The sequence below is a fragment of the Neopelma chrysocephalum genome, unplaced genomic scaffold, assembly GCF_003984885.1.
Source record: "Neopelma chrysocephalum unplaced genomic scaffold, ASM398488v2 Primary Assembly neopelma1_226, whole genome shotgun sequence".
Classification (NCBI taxonomy): domain Eukaryota; kingdom Metazoa; phylum Chordata; class Aves; order Passeriformes; family Pipridae; genus Neopelma; species Neopelma chrysocephalum.
Window position 1 is genome coordinate 974,016 of NW_020897888.1, and position 16,507 is coordinate 990,522.

The following is a 16,507-nucleotide window of genomic DNA, read 5'->3' on the forward strand; positions in this document are numbered from 1 at the left end:
TGGTGGAGGTACAAGGAAAGCTGAGGCCCCTCTGTGCTCCCCCCAGCCCCAACAGTTTTGGGTGGCCAAGGCAGCTCTTATGGATGAGCAAAGCAGAGGCAGCTCATGACACGGCTCAGAGGCTTCCAGCCTGCAGCAGGACTGCCCAGCCAGCCTGTCTCACACTGCTGAAACCTTCTCCCTCACCTTCCCAAGCCCCTCAGTGCCTCAGTAACCAATTCCTCTTGCTGTTCCACATCTTAGGGGGTAGGAGCTGTGGCAGGAGCAGCAGTACATCCTTTTGATGAGAAAACCCAGCCCTCTGCTCCATGTGCTCAGCCAGGCTCTCAGCTCTCCCTTAGGCCCACAGGCCTCTGAGCAGTGCCAGGTGCTGTGACCCTTCCAGCCCCGTTCCCTTGGGCTGGGGAGGAGGGAGCTCTGCTTTCTCCAAGCTTCCTCTGTGTGCAGATGCTGAACAGCTGCTGGTGCCAGCTGGGCTCCTGCTCTGGCTCAGGCTGTGGGTTGGGACTCCAGTTCCCACCTGTCACCACAGTCCCCTGAGCCCTCCTGGGCTGGTGTAGGACGGGGGCTACAGCATCCCCAAACCCCACCATTCCTAGCAGGGCTGCTGCCCTCATACGACCTTCCTTCACACTTGGATCTCAAGGGAGCAGGGGACAAATTTACCAGCCTGCAGGAGAAGCTTTCCCTTCCTCTCCTGGTTTCCACAGCTCACCCCAAGTAACCACTGCTGGTTGAGAGGTGACAGGCAGAGAGCTCATGGAGGTGCCTCCAGAGCACTCCCCTCACAGTCCAAAATGTCAGAAAAGGAAGAGAAATCATAGACATCTGGACTCCCTGAGGGTGCCCCATTGGCCCTGCTGTCCCTCTGGCTCTGTGTTGTTGCTGCATATTCAGAAGCCTTCTGCAAACCCTGCAGCTTAAATTTGGCAGCAAAATCTGTACAAAATGGCAAACGTTGCAAGGTCAGGCCTTCCATGTGGCATAGGGTACAACACTGAGTATAGCACAGCTCCCCCACTATCTCCACCCACCATCTTCTCCCATCTCCTTCCTCCTCCACTCCCTTCTTCCTCCTCCGATCCCTCCTTCCTCGCTGCCTGTCCCTTGCACCCAGCCCATGGCACAGACCCAGCAGGTTTTTCTCAAGCTCTGCTGTCCCTGTGTCCCCTGTCCTTGTGCTCTCTGTTCCTGTGCTGTCCCTGTGCTCCCTGTTCCTTCCCTGCCTGGTTGTCTCTCAAGCACTGCTCCTCTCTCCAGGAACTTGAGGACTGCACCGTGCTGAGCCTGGGCCCTGACTGAACAGCTCCTGTAGAACCACAGAATCACAGAAAATCCTGAGCTGGAAGGGACCCACAAGGACCATCCAGTCCAACTCCTGGCCTGCACAGGACACTCCAACAGTCCCTTCATGTGCCTGAGAGCGTTGTCCAAACATGTTGTCTGCTTCTGCAGCAAAATATTAGAAAATCTGAGAGGAGGAAACCACTCTGAACATGCCCTGTCTGAGCAGAAAGGACATGGCAGTTACAGGCAGCTGATTTCAGAGAAGTCTGACTCTTATTCCTGACTTTTCCCACAATACAGAAGGATTGTGAGTGGACAGCAAAGAAAATCTGCTGTGATCAAGCAGTGCCTTTGGAACTGCAACCCCCCGTCCCGGGGCACCTGGAACAGCCCCTGGCAAGCTGCCTGAACTCCAGCATTGCAGCAGCCCCAAACAATGGCATCCGGTCTCCTGTCAAGCACCACAGAGATTCCTCCCCCAAAAGTGGCATTTGGCTGGGTGTTGGCTGTTGAGCACAAAGCTTCTCCTCCAAAGCATCCTTCCCAAAAAACCACCTCCTCTGCAAGGCAGGTCCCTCTCTGCTCTGACAAGACACGCCACCATGTCACCCTTACTGGCTGCCCAGGTCCTCTCTGAAAACACCTCCACAGAAATCTAAAGCACCAGCAGCTGCTGAAACCTCTTCAGTCTCCTGAGCCAGAACCGATGCTCACATTTGGTTGCACAATTTAAAACCTCTTTCCCCAGGGCTGTTATTAGACACTTTTATTAGTGCTTTACGTACACGCAGCGAGCAAGGCCCCAGAGCAAGGCAGCAGCTGTGTGAGCCAAGGCAGAGGGAAACTAGCACTTGTGCTTAGGTTAAATAAATCACTCTAATTCCCATGTTAACTCTCACTGCCACATCTAAGCCAGGGAAAATAGCAGAGCCTGGTCTGAGGCCAGGAGAGAACACAAGTTGAGAGCTTTAACAGAAAGTTTGAAGAAAAAGTGCCCTGAGGTGCTTGGAGTGACACCCAGTGACACCCAGCAGCAGCTCAGCAACGGGCAGCAGCTCAGGGAGAGCCCCAGGCAGCTCTCTCCTCAACAGAAAAGACCCACATTTCAACACTTCTGTCCACAACTTGATGAAAAACAAATGCAGAAGGACTGTGAGAGAAAATTCTCAGCGTTCCCACCCAACATTTGCACAGGCTTTAGCTCCACTAACACTGTAACTGCATCTTCCCAGCCCTTCAACACAAACCCATGAGACAAGACAGTAGAACCAGCAGCAGGCTCCTAAAAATGCCATCACACCCAAAAATCAGTGGAAGTTTCTTGAAAGCAGAACTTCTGTCACTTCCAGCCAGCTCAGTAAGAGGTGTTGGGTAACAGGGTGCTCTGGAGCTCTAAAAAGGGGAGTCCTGAATGCACCACCCTCATCAAACGTGTTGGCACCCACTGGATTTCTCTTCCCACATGAACTCTCCTGTTCTGAATAAAGCTCTCCGCTCTCTGTCAGGTTTGTGAGTGGAAGAAGAACACACATCCTCTCTCACTGTGACCATGCTCAGGGGGCAGCACTCAGGACTGGCCTGGATTACCAGGTTGGTGCAAACGGTATCACCCCTAAAATCCCAATGCAAATCAAGCAGGAAGTAAACACAATGGAAGGCAAAGGAAGAAGCTCCACCTGCTGAAAACATCAAGAACACAGGGCAGAATCTCCAGCAGAGACCATCTATGCCTGCCCATGCCAGACCTGCTCTCCTTCCCCTCCTGCCTGATCCCCACTGGGTTCCTGTTCCTCATCCGTGCTCCCAGGCCAAAGGGAATTGGCTCTGCACAGGTGTTTATTGAGTTGAGCCATGATGACTAGTTTTTCTGTGTGTAAATGTAACTTAAATATGGGCTCATTTTCAAATCTTGTTCTCAGAACATGTATTATTGGCGTATTTCACAAAAAACCCTGATGGCTGTAAAGAAGTGGTCTAACAGCCCCATACTGTACAGAAACACCCCAAGGATTTCTGCTGCATTTAAACTCGAACCAGACCCACAGAGCATTTTGTTCTTTGACACCTGGACTCATAAAAAACCCGTTTCTTGATGAAAAATGCCAAGAGGGCAGGGCAGCAGGACTGGGGGGGGGGGGCAGTCCTGCCTTTGTGCCCCACAGACACCCATCACACTTACTTTGTAAAAGCGGGAAAGTATTTGAAATCAGGGGACTTGTGGTTTCTGCAAAAAAGAGAGATTTAAATATTGAGACTGGCAGAGACCTCACTGCAAGCTGCACAGCTCTATCTGCTCCCTGATCCTTATCCACATTCTGCATTTCCAGAGTTAACTGGGGCAGGATGGGTGGCTCCATTTATCACAAAATCCAACATGTCCAGTTGGGAATTTTCTCTCCCCCTCTTGCTGAGTTTTTCATGCCAGGATTCTGCATCTTTCCTTCCCACTTCCAAACATCCAGAGATTTTAACGTACACACTATGCTACAGTAATGGAAAAAGTCATGTGGGGAGGCCCACAGAGTAAAAGTCAAGGGGGCAAGAAACCCTTTACAAGTGCTTTCTTTGGGGCTCCAGATGCAAATTCCCAGATTCACTGTGCAGCTTCCTCAAACTGAAGCTTGCAAGGAATACCAGGGTGTTCCAGCCCCTCTGGATGTCAAAGCAGAAAGTTCCTAAGCAGTGCAGTTCCTTCAGGCTGAGAATGCACATTTCCATGCACACCTTGCAGGCTGCCTCTCTGTAAGGTGTGACTGAAAGGAATGGAAACCTAGATGCTCAATGAGCCCTTGGGCAACCAGGGGCTGTTTACATCCATTCCACAGTGCCCTGGAACAGGACCAGTGGTTCTCAGCACCTCAGACCAGTTTCCTACACTTCTCAGGTGAGGTCCTTTAGTGTCAGACCCCTGCAGGAAGGAATCATTACTGTATTTAACATTATTCAGTCATCACTTCAGAGCATTTACAGAACGGTCCCAGGTCTGAAGCTGTGAACTGACACATCCATGAGCTCTCAGGACTCTCTGACAGACTCAGCCTCGTTTGCTTGGAAGGAGAACTGGCCTCATTACCTGCACGGGTCAAGCACAGTGAGCTCTCATGCTACACAACCCCTCGTGCTGAGGACATGAGCTGCTGAACAGGGCTCCAGCTGGCAGGGCCAGCCAGTGAGGAATGAAGATGAAGGTATTGAAGATGCTTGGTAAAGACATGAGTAGACAGTGCTACGGAAGGGGATGCATGGAAGGCACCACCTGGATATGGAACACTGCTGCTCACTGCACACAGTGCTGGCACCTGCACTGCACCGAGTGCCACTGCAGCTGGGGAGCTCTGTACCTGGGCAAGACCTTCACTGAAACAAGTTCCTAATCTGCTCCTGCTGAGCACAGGGCACAGGGCAGGCTCCTCTAGGCACCGTTCTTGCTGTTTGTGCTCTTGGTGTCTGCTCTGGGAAGTGCTGTCCTCACTCAGTGACCACATGGATTCTCTGCACTGCACTGTCCCCTGGCCCCAGGCACTAAAGGGCTCTTTCAGCAGCCCAGCTGCACAAAAGCATTTGAGGGGCAAACCACAGCACTTTACTGTCCCCCCAGAAGTGAACTTGATCTGGAGCAGGCACACAGCCCACAGCACTGGCATTCACCACTTCAAACACCACAAGGAATTCTGAACATCATCTCTGGCTGCTCTCCAGCCAGAAGTGCTAACGCAGTCTCCTTGTTATGCTTGGCTTCCTACACACAGGAAAACCACTGTCAGTCTGAAAAAGGACTTCAGGCACTTGATACAATGCTATTGTGAGGAAACTCTGTTGGGATTTTTCTGGTCTTTATATTTATTATGGAACATTTTTTATTCCATGCACAGTTATGTCCCTGCCACAGCACAGTCACTTCCACTAAAGCCACCTATCCAGGGAACAGTCACAAAGTTTGAATGATTAATGATAAATCACCTTGCACTGGGGATTTGCTAATCTTTCACTCCAGAGATTCTCCAGGTAAAATTGATAGTTCACGTTTTTCTGCCCTTTGCTCTCTCAGTGACTCTTTTGGCCACGTCCTGCCCAGCCCCAGTCCAGCCCAGGATCTGTGCTTGAAGACTGCAATCCAGCTGCTGTGCCTGGCTGTCCCAGTTCTGCTGACTGCTCATTGCCTCAGTGCTTTCATATGTATTGCCTCATGTCTCTCCTGGTGTCCAGGGCTCTTGAGCAATTGGCAGGATATCACCCGCAGAGACTGGCTGCTGAGTGGTTATTTTAACCCACATATCTTTCTTCCTGTCTACAAGCTCCCTGCTCAACATGAGAAGTCTGGAACAGCTTAAACGAATGTGGCACCAAAAATAAACAGTTCATTCCTGGGAACCTCATTCCACACAAATGCCCAATGGACACAATGACTGACTTTTGCAACTGAGCAAAGCAACACTTTCTTGACTGAAGCCTCTCCCTGGGTTACTCTCCTTCTCACTCAGATGGTGACCCTTCTCCTGGGCACAGCCCTTTCAGGCTGCTTTGAAAATTCAGCTCTATGTATTTGTGCAACTGTGTTCCCCCTTCCCCCGTCATCAGCATTCCCTGTGCCCTGCACAACTGTGGGAGCTCACAGAACAACTCCCTCCCATTTCCTTACTCCTCAAACTTGGTCTTTGGACCTCCCAACTCCATGGAAGTTTGTACTAGTCACAAACCAGCTACTAGATGAGAAGGAGATTTACCAGGAGATGAACCACTATAATATGAGTTGTATTTGTGCTCAGGCCCAGCTGACAGACCCTGTGAGGCAGCTGGGTGTGCCCCAGAGGCAGAGAAACAGGCTGTGCTAACATCACACTGTGATCAAGAATCAAGAATTATCAAGGCCAAACCCCAAAGTTGCACTTACCCACCAAAAATCCTGACCTAAAAGTCATGTCCTCCAGCAGAAATCCCACCAGATGGGCTGTGGGACCACTGGACTGCAGAGAACAAGCAGGAGGGGAGGGATGGCCACAGCAGGGAAGGAGGAAGAGCCCAGTGTTTGTAACACTCCTAAGCCAACTCCTCCCACATGGGCCCCATGACCACCTTCACTGCTAGTGCAAAACAGCTTTTTTGGACAGGAATTTGGCAGGAACCACTGCTGAGTGTCTCAGTCTGGCCATGCACCCAGGGGCACTGGGGGACCTGGCACTGCAGGCCAAGAGCAGGACCTGAACTCGTGGTGCTGCACCAGGAGCTGTGGGGGGGACTCAGGTCTGCTCCCAGCACCCCCAAACTGAGCTTCAGGAGATTTAATCATGAGTTTAATGCTGATTCACACTGTCTTTTTGCTGCTTCCCATAAAACTAAAGGTTAGTTCTGCTCAGCTGCTAAGCAAGAAAGAACTACTTACATCCTGCCTAACACAGGCTAAACATACTGGTTTTATGTGGCAAGTGGTGAATGAGACATTTCTAATTATCCTTTTACTTGAAATGGTTCAATGCTGCAACTGATGGGAATTAGGAATATGTTGTAGAGTGATGACAGACCAACAAGTTTGTCATTTCTGAAAATCCAACTGAATGCATGTTTAAAATTTAGTTCAATGTCCTTTAAATCCTGAGAACTGGCAATTCTCAGGCTTTTCCAAGAATTTCTACTCTAAATCAAAAGGAGGAAATCAATTTTTTTTTTGGTCTCAATCTCACCTCAGCTTAGCAGAAACTGATTCAAAAAAAGAAGATACTTCCCTTGACCCTCTATCCAGTCTGGAATAAACAGTGCTGGAAAGCAAAGCTTCCCTGTGCAAATAGGAATGAGAAGTGTTGACATTTTAAAAACTGTAAATGTTAAAATTTGTTGCACTGGAAGTTCTGACAGTAATAGTTCCCTAATGCAGCAGATGAAATTGAGACATATTTATACAGCTTAAATCAACCTCGAAAGTTCAAAATATTTCCCAATTCCCTACATAATTTTAACTGTTCTCTTTCACATTCATAACATTGAGCAAATTTAGACTTCAACAAACACTGACAATTTCAATTAGATTTTCCCTTTGATGGCTGTATTTTAAGGTGTCGAAACTAAAGAGCTTTTTTTCTCCCTTTTGCTTTTATTTTTCCTTTTGAATTGTCACAATTTTCTTAATCCCTCTTGGCTTTTATTTGACAATGGAGTCATCCATAGTGTCCAAAACAACAGATCAAGATGGATTAGGCTGTAAACACTAAAGGTAGAGATGGTCATTGCCCCTGAGGTTTCCTGAAGCCAAATAGAAGATGAGACAACAGGGAGATCCCAAAGCCTGGGAGCTGTGTGGTTCCAGAGTGCACCAGTGCAGGGCCCAGCAGGGATCTTCACTATGGAACACAACACTCAGCTTTGACCCTTTCCAGGGTTTCCCCTTCCCAAGCTCAGGCTGATCATCACTGGCTTTTGCAGAAGGTTGGCCTTGAAATGTTGTTTGGCCTCTTGAGAATTTAGTCCAGAAAACTCCAGCATGTGTCAAGACTCAGCAAAATGACCCCCACCAGGGAGGGTTTCCTTGAAAGCAGTTTTATGGCACCTCACTGAATAACAACTTCTACATCCCAATGGGATAATTCCATGTTTCAGGATCAAGTCATGGTACTGTTTTCTGGACCTTAGTTCAGCAGTGGGTGAACAGAAGCTTCATGTGACTTGGGACCTTTGCTGCCTGTGCTCTCGAGGCGGCATAAGGGAGTAACCAGAACATTTTAGCAGGATACTATTTTTAAAGCACTGTGAAACTTCCAGGTTTCATCAAAAAGAAGTTTAAGGGGCTGTGGAGACTCTTTTCCATGAATACAAAGGATACTCCCCAATCACACCATGGACGACAGCTGAAGAGTCCTTCTCCATCCACTCCATGGCTCCATCCCACCCTGCTGGGAGACAAACCTGCTACTGGAGGAGGCTCAAACCAGCCACAAAGCAGAGTTTGCCATGCAAACAGAACTGCTGTTTTATGGGCAGTAGGATGCCAGGGCACTCAGACAAGGATATCAGGTACCTGCATTCACTGTGACAAGGACTAGGGTTGTGCACAGGGGAGAGACATCTGAAATCCAACGTTTTCCATTCTAGTTGTCTTATTCTCCCCCAGGACTCCCAACAGCACTGCATCCAAGTCTGTTTTAGGTGGTTTTAGATGCTCACCTTCCTGCTCTGCTCTGCTTCACAGACATGAAGGGGTCTGTGGCCCTGCAGTCAGGATGATGACACAGGGAAAGAGCAGAATGTCCCCAGCTGGGTGGCCTAAAAACCTCCTGCTGCTCCCTTTGACATCTCTTTACCTGAGCCTGCAACGCACGACTCACATCCACAGAGAGTGAGTGCAATGATGCATTTAACAAGGCCAACTCACACAGCTTGGGCTGCTCAGCTGGGACCTACATTTACCTCCCAAACCTGGTGACTGTTCCTTACAGCAGCAGCAGTGTGGTGACGAGCAGCAGATGGGAGTAGGAGGACAGAAGTGTCCATCCTTCTGTCATTCCCCACCACGTTATCCCCAGCTGCTCCCCTGCTTGGGTGAGATCTGCTGGATGGGGCTCAAGGGAGGACAGGCCAATAGTGCCAGAATTACCCCAGAGTTCACATCCCACACGTGACACTGAGCCATGTGGTGTTTGTGCCCCCACTGAAACACAGCCACGGAAAGAAGGAAAATGGGGAGGCAAAGACACGCCAGCTCTTCCAAAAGGCAGTTACTGAGAGCCCTGCCTGGACACCTGAGCACAGGATGCCTGAGAGCTTTCCAGGGCCTCTCTGGTCACCAGTGACACTCTCAGTGACTGGTCATGCTCACCCAGGCTGCTGTCAATGAAACCATTGGGACTGACTCTTGACAATGGGAAGGAATAAAAGAGGAGAAATGGCTTGGAGCAAGAGCTGGAAAAGAGCACTGAATGGGACACACAGCAAGCAGCACAAAAATGGAGTCAAAGAGAAAACAGGGTTGGGGAAAAAAAGGGGATGCAGGATAAAGGAAGGGGAAAAGGGAAGAAGTTTATGCATCCCCATGCCTGGCTTTGAGGAGTGTGTCAGCTGCTTAATGCAGAAAGGAACTGCTTCTAATTAGAGCCCAACTCCTCTCAAACCAGTCCTGAGCAGCTCACTCGAGTTCCTCAAGTTTCCTGGCTCAAACAAAAGGTAAGGTGAGCACCTTGTAACTCCCCTGCAGCCTGCCAGGCCCTAGACTGAGCCACTAAAATAAACTGACACTGCATGTGGTGCAAACAGAAACACTCCTTACAATGAAAGAACACCAGCAAATCCCATGAAACTATACTGTTTGTAAGAATTTCTGGCTTTGTTTGGGTTTTTACTGTGAGCTTTTACTCCTGTGGTTTAAATGTTGCAGCTTGGATAAAAACAGATTGAGAAGGATGAGTGGGATGTGAGCTGGTACAAGGAGATGCCAGGGAGAGCCTGTAAGATGTGTCACAGCAACAGTGGGTCAGTATTTAATAGTTCAGACAGAACTCAAGTTTTGGACTAAATACAGCCACTCCTTGTGTGTGCTTCTTGTCAGTGGTTCCTGGACCCCCTCCCATGCTACACGTTCATCTCCTCTCCTCCCAAATTTAAAAAGAGGTTTGCAGCCAGAAGGTTTTACAATGCAGCTTTCTTGGCTCTAGGGATGAGCTGTTTGATAGGAAGGAAGATGTTTTTGCCCTTGCCCTGTAGGCTGTACAGGGCTTCACAGGAATAAAAAAGGTAAAATTTACAGGAATAAAAAAGGTACAATCTCAGACTGCTGCTTTCAAAGGGCCCCAGAGGAGTCAGGGACTCAAATGGTATATTGGCATTTAAGATGTGCACTTGAAGGCTTTGAAACCCTTCAAACCACTCCTAGTACCCACAGAAGACAAGACACGAGGAGCAGAGCTGCTAAGAGCCCAGGGGCACGTTCAGGGCAGCAAACCAGGCAGTCAGTGAACTCCAGAGCTCTGAGCCGTGTCTGACAGCCAGGCTGGGCTGCCTGACAACAGCCCCTGCAGCTCCCCAGGTGGAACAGGACTAATGGGTACAAGGGCCTGAAACACAGAGACAAGCTCACCTGATGGGTTCTGCTTACACCTCTTTTCTTTAGGTTTTTCTGTCCCCGAATGACCAGCTGTAATTGTGGTGAATGCTTGGATTAGTACAGGATTGTTCCCCAAAACATAACACGCAGTATTTCAGTAACAAACAACTTTTTTCCCCATTCACCATCACCCACTCTGCTACCACAAGGGCGTTTTCCAACACCATGTCTTTCCTTTTCAGCATGCTCCAGAAAGTGTCTTATTTGCTTCAGAGGCAGATACAACCCCCCCAACAGACCTGTAACCAGCTCCATTCCAGCCAGAGGCAGTGAAAACACCACATTTTGGTACTCTTGGATGGGGAATGGAGGGAGACCAGGCTTTGCTGTCGTCACCTTATTTATCTCTGCACCAAGATGCCAAAATTACATTTCATCTGGTTTGTCATGCTCTAATTAGGGAGCACGAGAGAACTGCAGTGGCCCACTGGAAGGCAGGGCAATACACAGGAAGGATAAAAGTCTTGTAGAGAAAACTCTGTCAACAGTGTATCTAAACAAAATTGTCTAGGCCAGTGGTTATGTTCAGTTACTACCACTTGGACTTAAAATGAAAAGAATCTCCAGGAGTGGAGTAAATTTTCATTCCTTCTAGCAGACGTATTTTGGTCCCACATCTGGTACACTGTGACCTCTGTGCAGTGAACCCACAAAGAGCTGGATGCTGGTTACAGTGACATGTAAATAAACTGCCACACTCAGCACCATTGTAACATGCACTGAGCATCACTCAGTGCTCAGCTCAGCTTCTCTTGCTTGTTGCTGGCTTTGTTTCACCAGGACTGCGCTGACACACGGACACAGCATGAGCAGTGCTGCATCTCCATCCATCCTTCCTCCACATCTTTGCTCCCTGCTGAAAAATCTATGCTGAAGTACCTGGTCCTTGGGAGCAGGATTCCCATATCACCTTTTTTACAGGCTTGGAATGCCAGGAGCCTGGGGAGGAGGGAGAAAAGCGCACTACCCCAGGAGGGCTGGCTGCCTGCAAGCTTAACCAAGGTGCCCCAAATACATCAACAATCACTGAGCACAGCTGATTCCTGCTTGGAGAGGAACATGGCAGCAAGAAGCAGGAGGGGGTGAACTCACTTACCACTGGAGTTCTGGCAATTGCTGTTGGTTTCTTCAAAGTTGTTTTGCGCTTTGCCTTCCACTCTTCTGCTGAAAGCACTTTCTGCTGTGTGGAGAACAAAGCAGGGATGGTGACTGGTCAACACTGGATGCAGAACCATGCAGACAGAAGGCAAGATGACATGCTCCTGTGCCACATAATCACATACCCTGAATACAGCAGAAAGGCCAAATACCTCATTTTGGAGGCAAATGGAACAGATTCAGTGAAGGCATAACAGGCATTTTTTTTGAACGCCTTCTGGCTGAGGTGGCCTGGATTGGCTTTTAGGGAGCCCATGAACAGCAGTCCTGACTGAACCAGAAAGGTCATGGCTTCCTCCCCTGCAAAGAAACCCAGCCCTGATCTTACTCTTCCTTAAGGCAACAAGCAGCCCTTAAAGCCTCTGGCACAGGTGACCAGGTCTGCACACTAATGAGGACCTCACCACAACACCAAAGTGTCACCTACAGAGGCACGATGCCAGCTCTCCCCGTGCTTCCCAGTCACCTGCATTCCCTTCTTAAGCACCTGCCTGGAAACATTCCAGTGGAGGCCTGGAGGGCTGTCTCAGAGCCTGCCCACCATGTCTGGAAAAGCTATGGAACATCCTCTGATCCTTTGTGCTTCCCAACAGTGCCCTGACTCCTGCAGTCTCCCCAGGGCCCAGCAGGCAGGCCCTGCTCCCCTGAGTGTGGTGCCAGTCCCTGCAGGGCAGGGCACCTGCTCCACACACTGCAGCACAGCGCAGGGCAGCTTCCCAGGGACTGTGCTGGGAGCCTCTTCCCGTGGGCAGAGGTGTCTCCTGACCTTGGCAGTGCCCACAGTGTCCTGACACATCACTGCACAGCACAGCTCAGTGATTCCATCCTGCTCAAGCTGGTGTCCCTCAGCACAAGTCCAACACTACAAACAGTGTGAGGTCTTACCTCACTTCACAGGGTTTGCAGTATCTGGGCAGATGGATTTACTGTAGTGACTCAATGGATAAACTAGAAATAAAAAAAAATGTGAACTGGCCAAACTACTGTGTGTGGTCTGTGCTGGACTGACCCTTCCCTGCACTGTCATTGTGAATCCACTGTCACCCAATGACACGTGGACACAGCCCAGCTCTGCTGGGCTCTCAGCTTGCAGACTGTGCTTCATTCAGAGTGATGGGCACTGTTGAAAACTGGTATCAGACCATGATTTCAGGCTGGATTTCTGCAGACCATGGAGTGGTCACAACAGCTGCCAGGATTTCTTCAGAGGCCCCAGCTCCTGCAGGCTCCCAGTGCTGCAGTGTGGCTCACACACACAGGCTGTAGGGCTGGTGAGGTCACCAAAAACCTGAACTGCAAGAAGGTCCCAGCCCACAGATTCTGGCCCAGCCAATCACCAGTGGACCCTTCCAAGTCCTGAGCAGGGTTCTCAAACTCTCAATCTACTACATTCCTGACTCCTTCTAAAATTCAGGAGAACAGAAAAACCTGGTAATCAAATAAATTAAAACAGAAACACACAAAACAGGACTGCAAAGGAAATGGAGACATTATCTACGCACCCCGCTTGACAGATAAATAACAGAAATGAGAGGCCTTAAAATCAGATGGCACAGTGGGAAAAGAGACCATGACAAAATGGTTTGGGTCAACCCACCCCCTCAAGAGACCCAGGTTCAAATCCTGGCTTATGTCACAATTGGAAGTGAGTTGGAGGTCTCCAAAAATGCTTGGAAAAAATTTGCATGGTGGTTTTGCCCTCATTCCCTGGCCTTTTTTTTTCCCCTAAGTCTGGCAATAAAAAACTGCTTGGTCTTACTGGTCTTACTGTGTCCTTCCCACACAGGAGAGGGCAGCTCCCACCTGCTCTCTCTCTCTCCTTGTATCTGAACCTTCTGCGTGCAAAGCAAAATGATCTGTACAGACCAAGTCAGTGCCACTCTACCAAGGGTCTGTGCAAGCCCTGTCAGGGGAGTGGTACCTCCCTGTCTGTGGAGTTATCCAGGCCCATGTGGAATGTCTCTAACCACAGCACTCAGAAGGCACCCCTTCTGGAGATTCTTCCTGGTAGGTGTTACACGCAATGCCTTTGTACCAGGAATTCCAGAAGCCCTCAGACTGCATTTGTACAATACACAGCCATGAAAGACCCCATGGAAATGACAGATGGGGTGGGACCCCAGACTAGGATTAGTTTGTGAAGATCCATCTACCAGGCTCAAGCATTGGCGATTCCTTCCCCCGGAAAGGAAGAGAACAGCTCTGAGTTTATTCCCAATGTTCTGACCCACTTTTCATTAGAGCAGTGGGAGAAAAAGAGTGCTCTTACAAAAAACACCTCCCAATTCCTGCTCAGATGAATGGCCTCTGGCCCAAGAGGGATCCCTGTTTTTCCACTTTTGTGAGACATGAAACTGGAAAAAGTTGTTGCAAGTTTAAGTAAATAATGAAAAAGGTTTGTCAGCTTTAACTCCTGACTTGGTTGAACTGGATGGACCTCAAATTAGTAAAAACATCATATCCATGTCTAAGAGGTGCAGTAACAATATGGAATCCCAGGATTCACAAGCTGTAAAAAGAGAGGTCTCTCAGCAAGCCCTGGCAGCTGTGGATGTGTGTGGTATCTAACAAACCCCCCCCGTTCACCATTGCATCCTCTCCCAGCACAGCCACCCCTGTACTCAGCATCTGCCCTTGCCAGACATTTCAGGGGCATCTAAACACCACCTGACTGACCAGCCCTTCTGCTGTAAGCAGTTGGAATACATATCCATCAATCCCACAGACTTAGGAGAGTGCTTCCCAGCTGCCTGCACGTCACATTATGTCTCACACCCTATTTATTAACTATTATTTTTCAGTTGCTTCTTTTAATACTTTGCTTTCTTTTAATACTTTTCTTTTTTAAGGTTTGATCTTGTTTGGAAGGAGGAAACAGACAATGGGAGGATCAATCCCAACTTGAGCTTTCTGACACTTCCATAACAGTTCTGTGACATTGACTTTTCTGCCAGAGCTCAGTTTATCTCTCAGAGTTTCCTGGGGAGTGGAGCACTGGGAAAACACCTGTACTCCATTTCACTTCCAAAGGCATGGACATAGCCCTGGAAACATCACCTTGAGGGAAACAAACACTAAATGCCAAACAGTGCTGAAAACCAAACAAAAATCCCCATTCCTGACAAGCCATCACACCAATCCTCGTCAGGAAGCTCTCCTCAGTTTGTGACACCAGGATTTGAAACAAGGTCTTTTAGAACCTTGTGATTACCACAATGCTTAACAGAACCAACTTGTCAATGGGAAGAGGTTATAAAGATCTACTGCTGAGGTAAATTTTTATTTATAATGTGCCAAAGGATCTAATCCATTCAAGGGCTTCTGGGAGTAGTTTTTCTGGGACAGTCATGGATGGAGCAGACTGAGTCCAGCGAGGGTCAAAAGCCAACCCAGGGCAGGACTGGACACTAAACAGTTAAGAAAGTTGATGGCAGAAAGGCAATTGGTACCTGTGATGGCCTTGCTTCCTGGGGATCCAGAATTCGGAGTGCGGAACATCTGGGCCTGGGAGGCGGGTGGGACCCCGGAGGGGGTGCGGTGCAGGAGGCCGGAACAGCGGTTTAGGGACGCCGGAGATTTTTTGCTGGACTGGCTCGTCTGGGTCTTCACTGCCACGAAGAGTGGAGATCGAGAGAACTCTGGATATGAACATCAGAACTAGTGCCTGCACAGCCAGTGAGCTCCCAGAGCTGGGCCTGCCGGAGCTGCTGCGCGACAGCCACACTCAGCCATCCCTGCACGGGCACTGCAGCCACCGCGGATCCAGGGAACAGCCCCGATCCCAGGGAACAGCTCTGATCCCAGGGAACAGCACTGATCCCAGGGAACAGCTCTGATCCCAGGGAACAGCTCTGATCCCAGGGAACAGCTCTGATCCCAGGGAACAGCCCCGATCCCAGGGAACAACACTGATCCCACAGAACAGCACCGATCCCACAGAACAGCCCTGATCCCAGGGAACAGCACTGATCCCACAGAACAGCTCCGATCCCACAGAACAGCCCTGATCCCAGGGAACAGCACCAACCCCAGGGAACAGCACCGATCCCAGGGAACAGCACCGATCCCAGGGAACATCACTGATCCTATGGAACAGCACCGATCCCAGGGAACAGCACCGATCCCAGGGAACAGCACTGATCCCAGGAAACACCTAGGGAACAGTCCCGATCCCAGGTAACAGCTCTGATCCCAGGGAACAGCACTGATCCCAGAGAACACCTAGGGAACAGTTCCGATCCCAGGGAACAGCACCAATCCCAGGGAACAGCACTGATCCTATGGAACAGCACTGATCCCACAGAACAGCACTGATCCCACAGAACAGCTCTGATCCCATGGGACAGCACTGATATCAAAAAACAGCACTGATCCCGGGGAACAGCACTGATCCTATGGAACAGCACCGATCCCAGGGAACAGCTCTGATCCCACAGAACAGCACTGATCCCAGGGAACAGCTCTGATCCCAGGGAACAGCACTGCTTTCCCCACTCACCCCAGGGTGATTATTGAAGCTTGTTAACTCCCTTCCACACCTTTACTTGCCATGTGACCAACCCATTCCTCCTCCAGCAGGAATCACCCCCTCCATCCAGGAGCACCGTTGGATTGCCACGGCCTGGCCGGGTGAACCCACAGCTCTGCCTCCATTTCTAGGTATTGGATTTTGAGAGCAGGTTTCTAAAGTGACACTCAGAGCTCTGAGCAGAGAGAATTTTACATCTTTGTTCCTCGAGCCTTGCATAAATCCCAGCCATCTCCAGCTACATTCCTTGTCTCCTTAACCAAATACAAAGGAAAAGGGGCTGTTGGGAATGAAATGGAATTAGGAGGCAGAGTGAGTAAAGGCTTTTTGGTCCTCATCTCCAGATCAGTACTGGTGACACATGGAGAAATTCTCAGTATTACTGGGATATGTTCTTTGAATGCCTCTCCATTTTGGTCTCTGCAATGCACAGTGAGGATCACCAGGAA

At 49.5% G+C, this 16,507-nt stretch overlaps 1 protein-coding gene across 11 annotated transcripts in view; it reads right to left on the bottom strand.

The window, feature by feature from the left end:
- ZNF618 (zinc finger protein 618) overlaps positions 1–16,507 on the bottom strand; it is a 167,249-nt gene that overhangs the window by 19,368 nt on the left and 131,374 nt on the right. For 8 of the 11 annotated variants that reach the window (XM_027703336.1, XM_027703332.1, XM_027703330.1 and 5 more), the window contains 3 exons: positions 14,980–15,168; positions 11,469–11,552; positions 10,346–10,402 (listed from right to left, as the gene is read on the bottom strand). In XM_027703336.1, coding sequence (XP_027559137.1) covers positions 10,346–10,402; positions 11,469–11,552; positions 14,980–15,168 — 330 coding nt within the window. The remainder of the gene's footprint in view (positions 1–10,345; positions 10,403–11,468; positions 11,553–14,979; positions 15,169–16,507) is intronic. The other 3 variants (XM_027703327.1, XM_027703337.1, XM_027703328.1) reach the window with 2 other exon arrangements.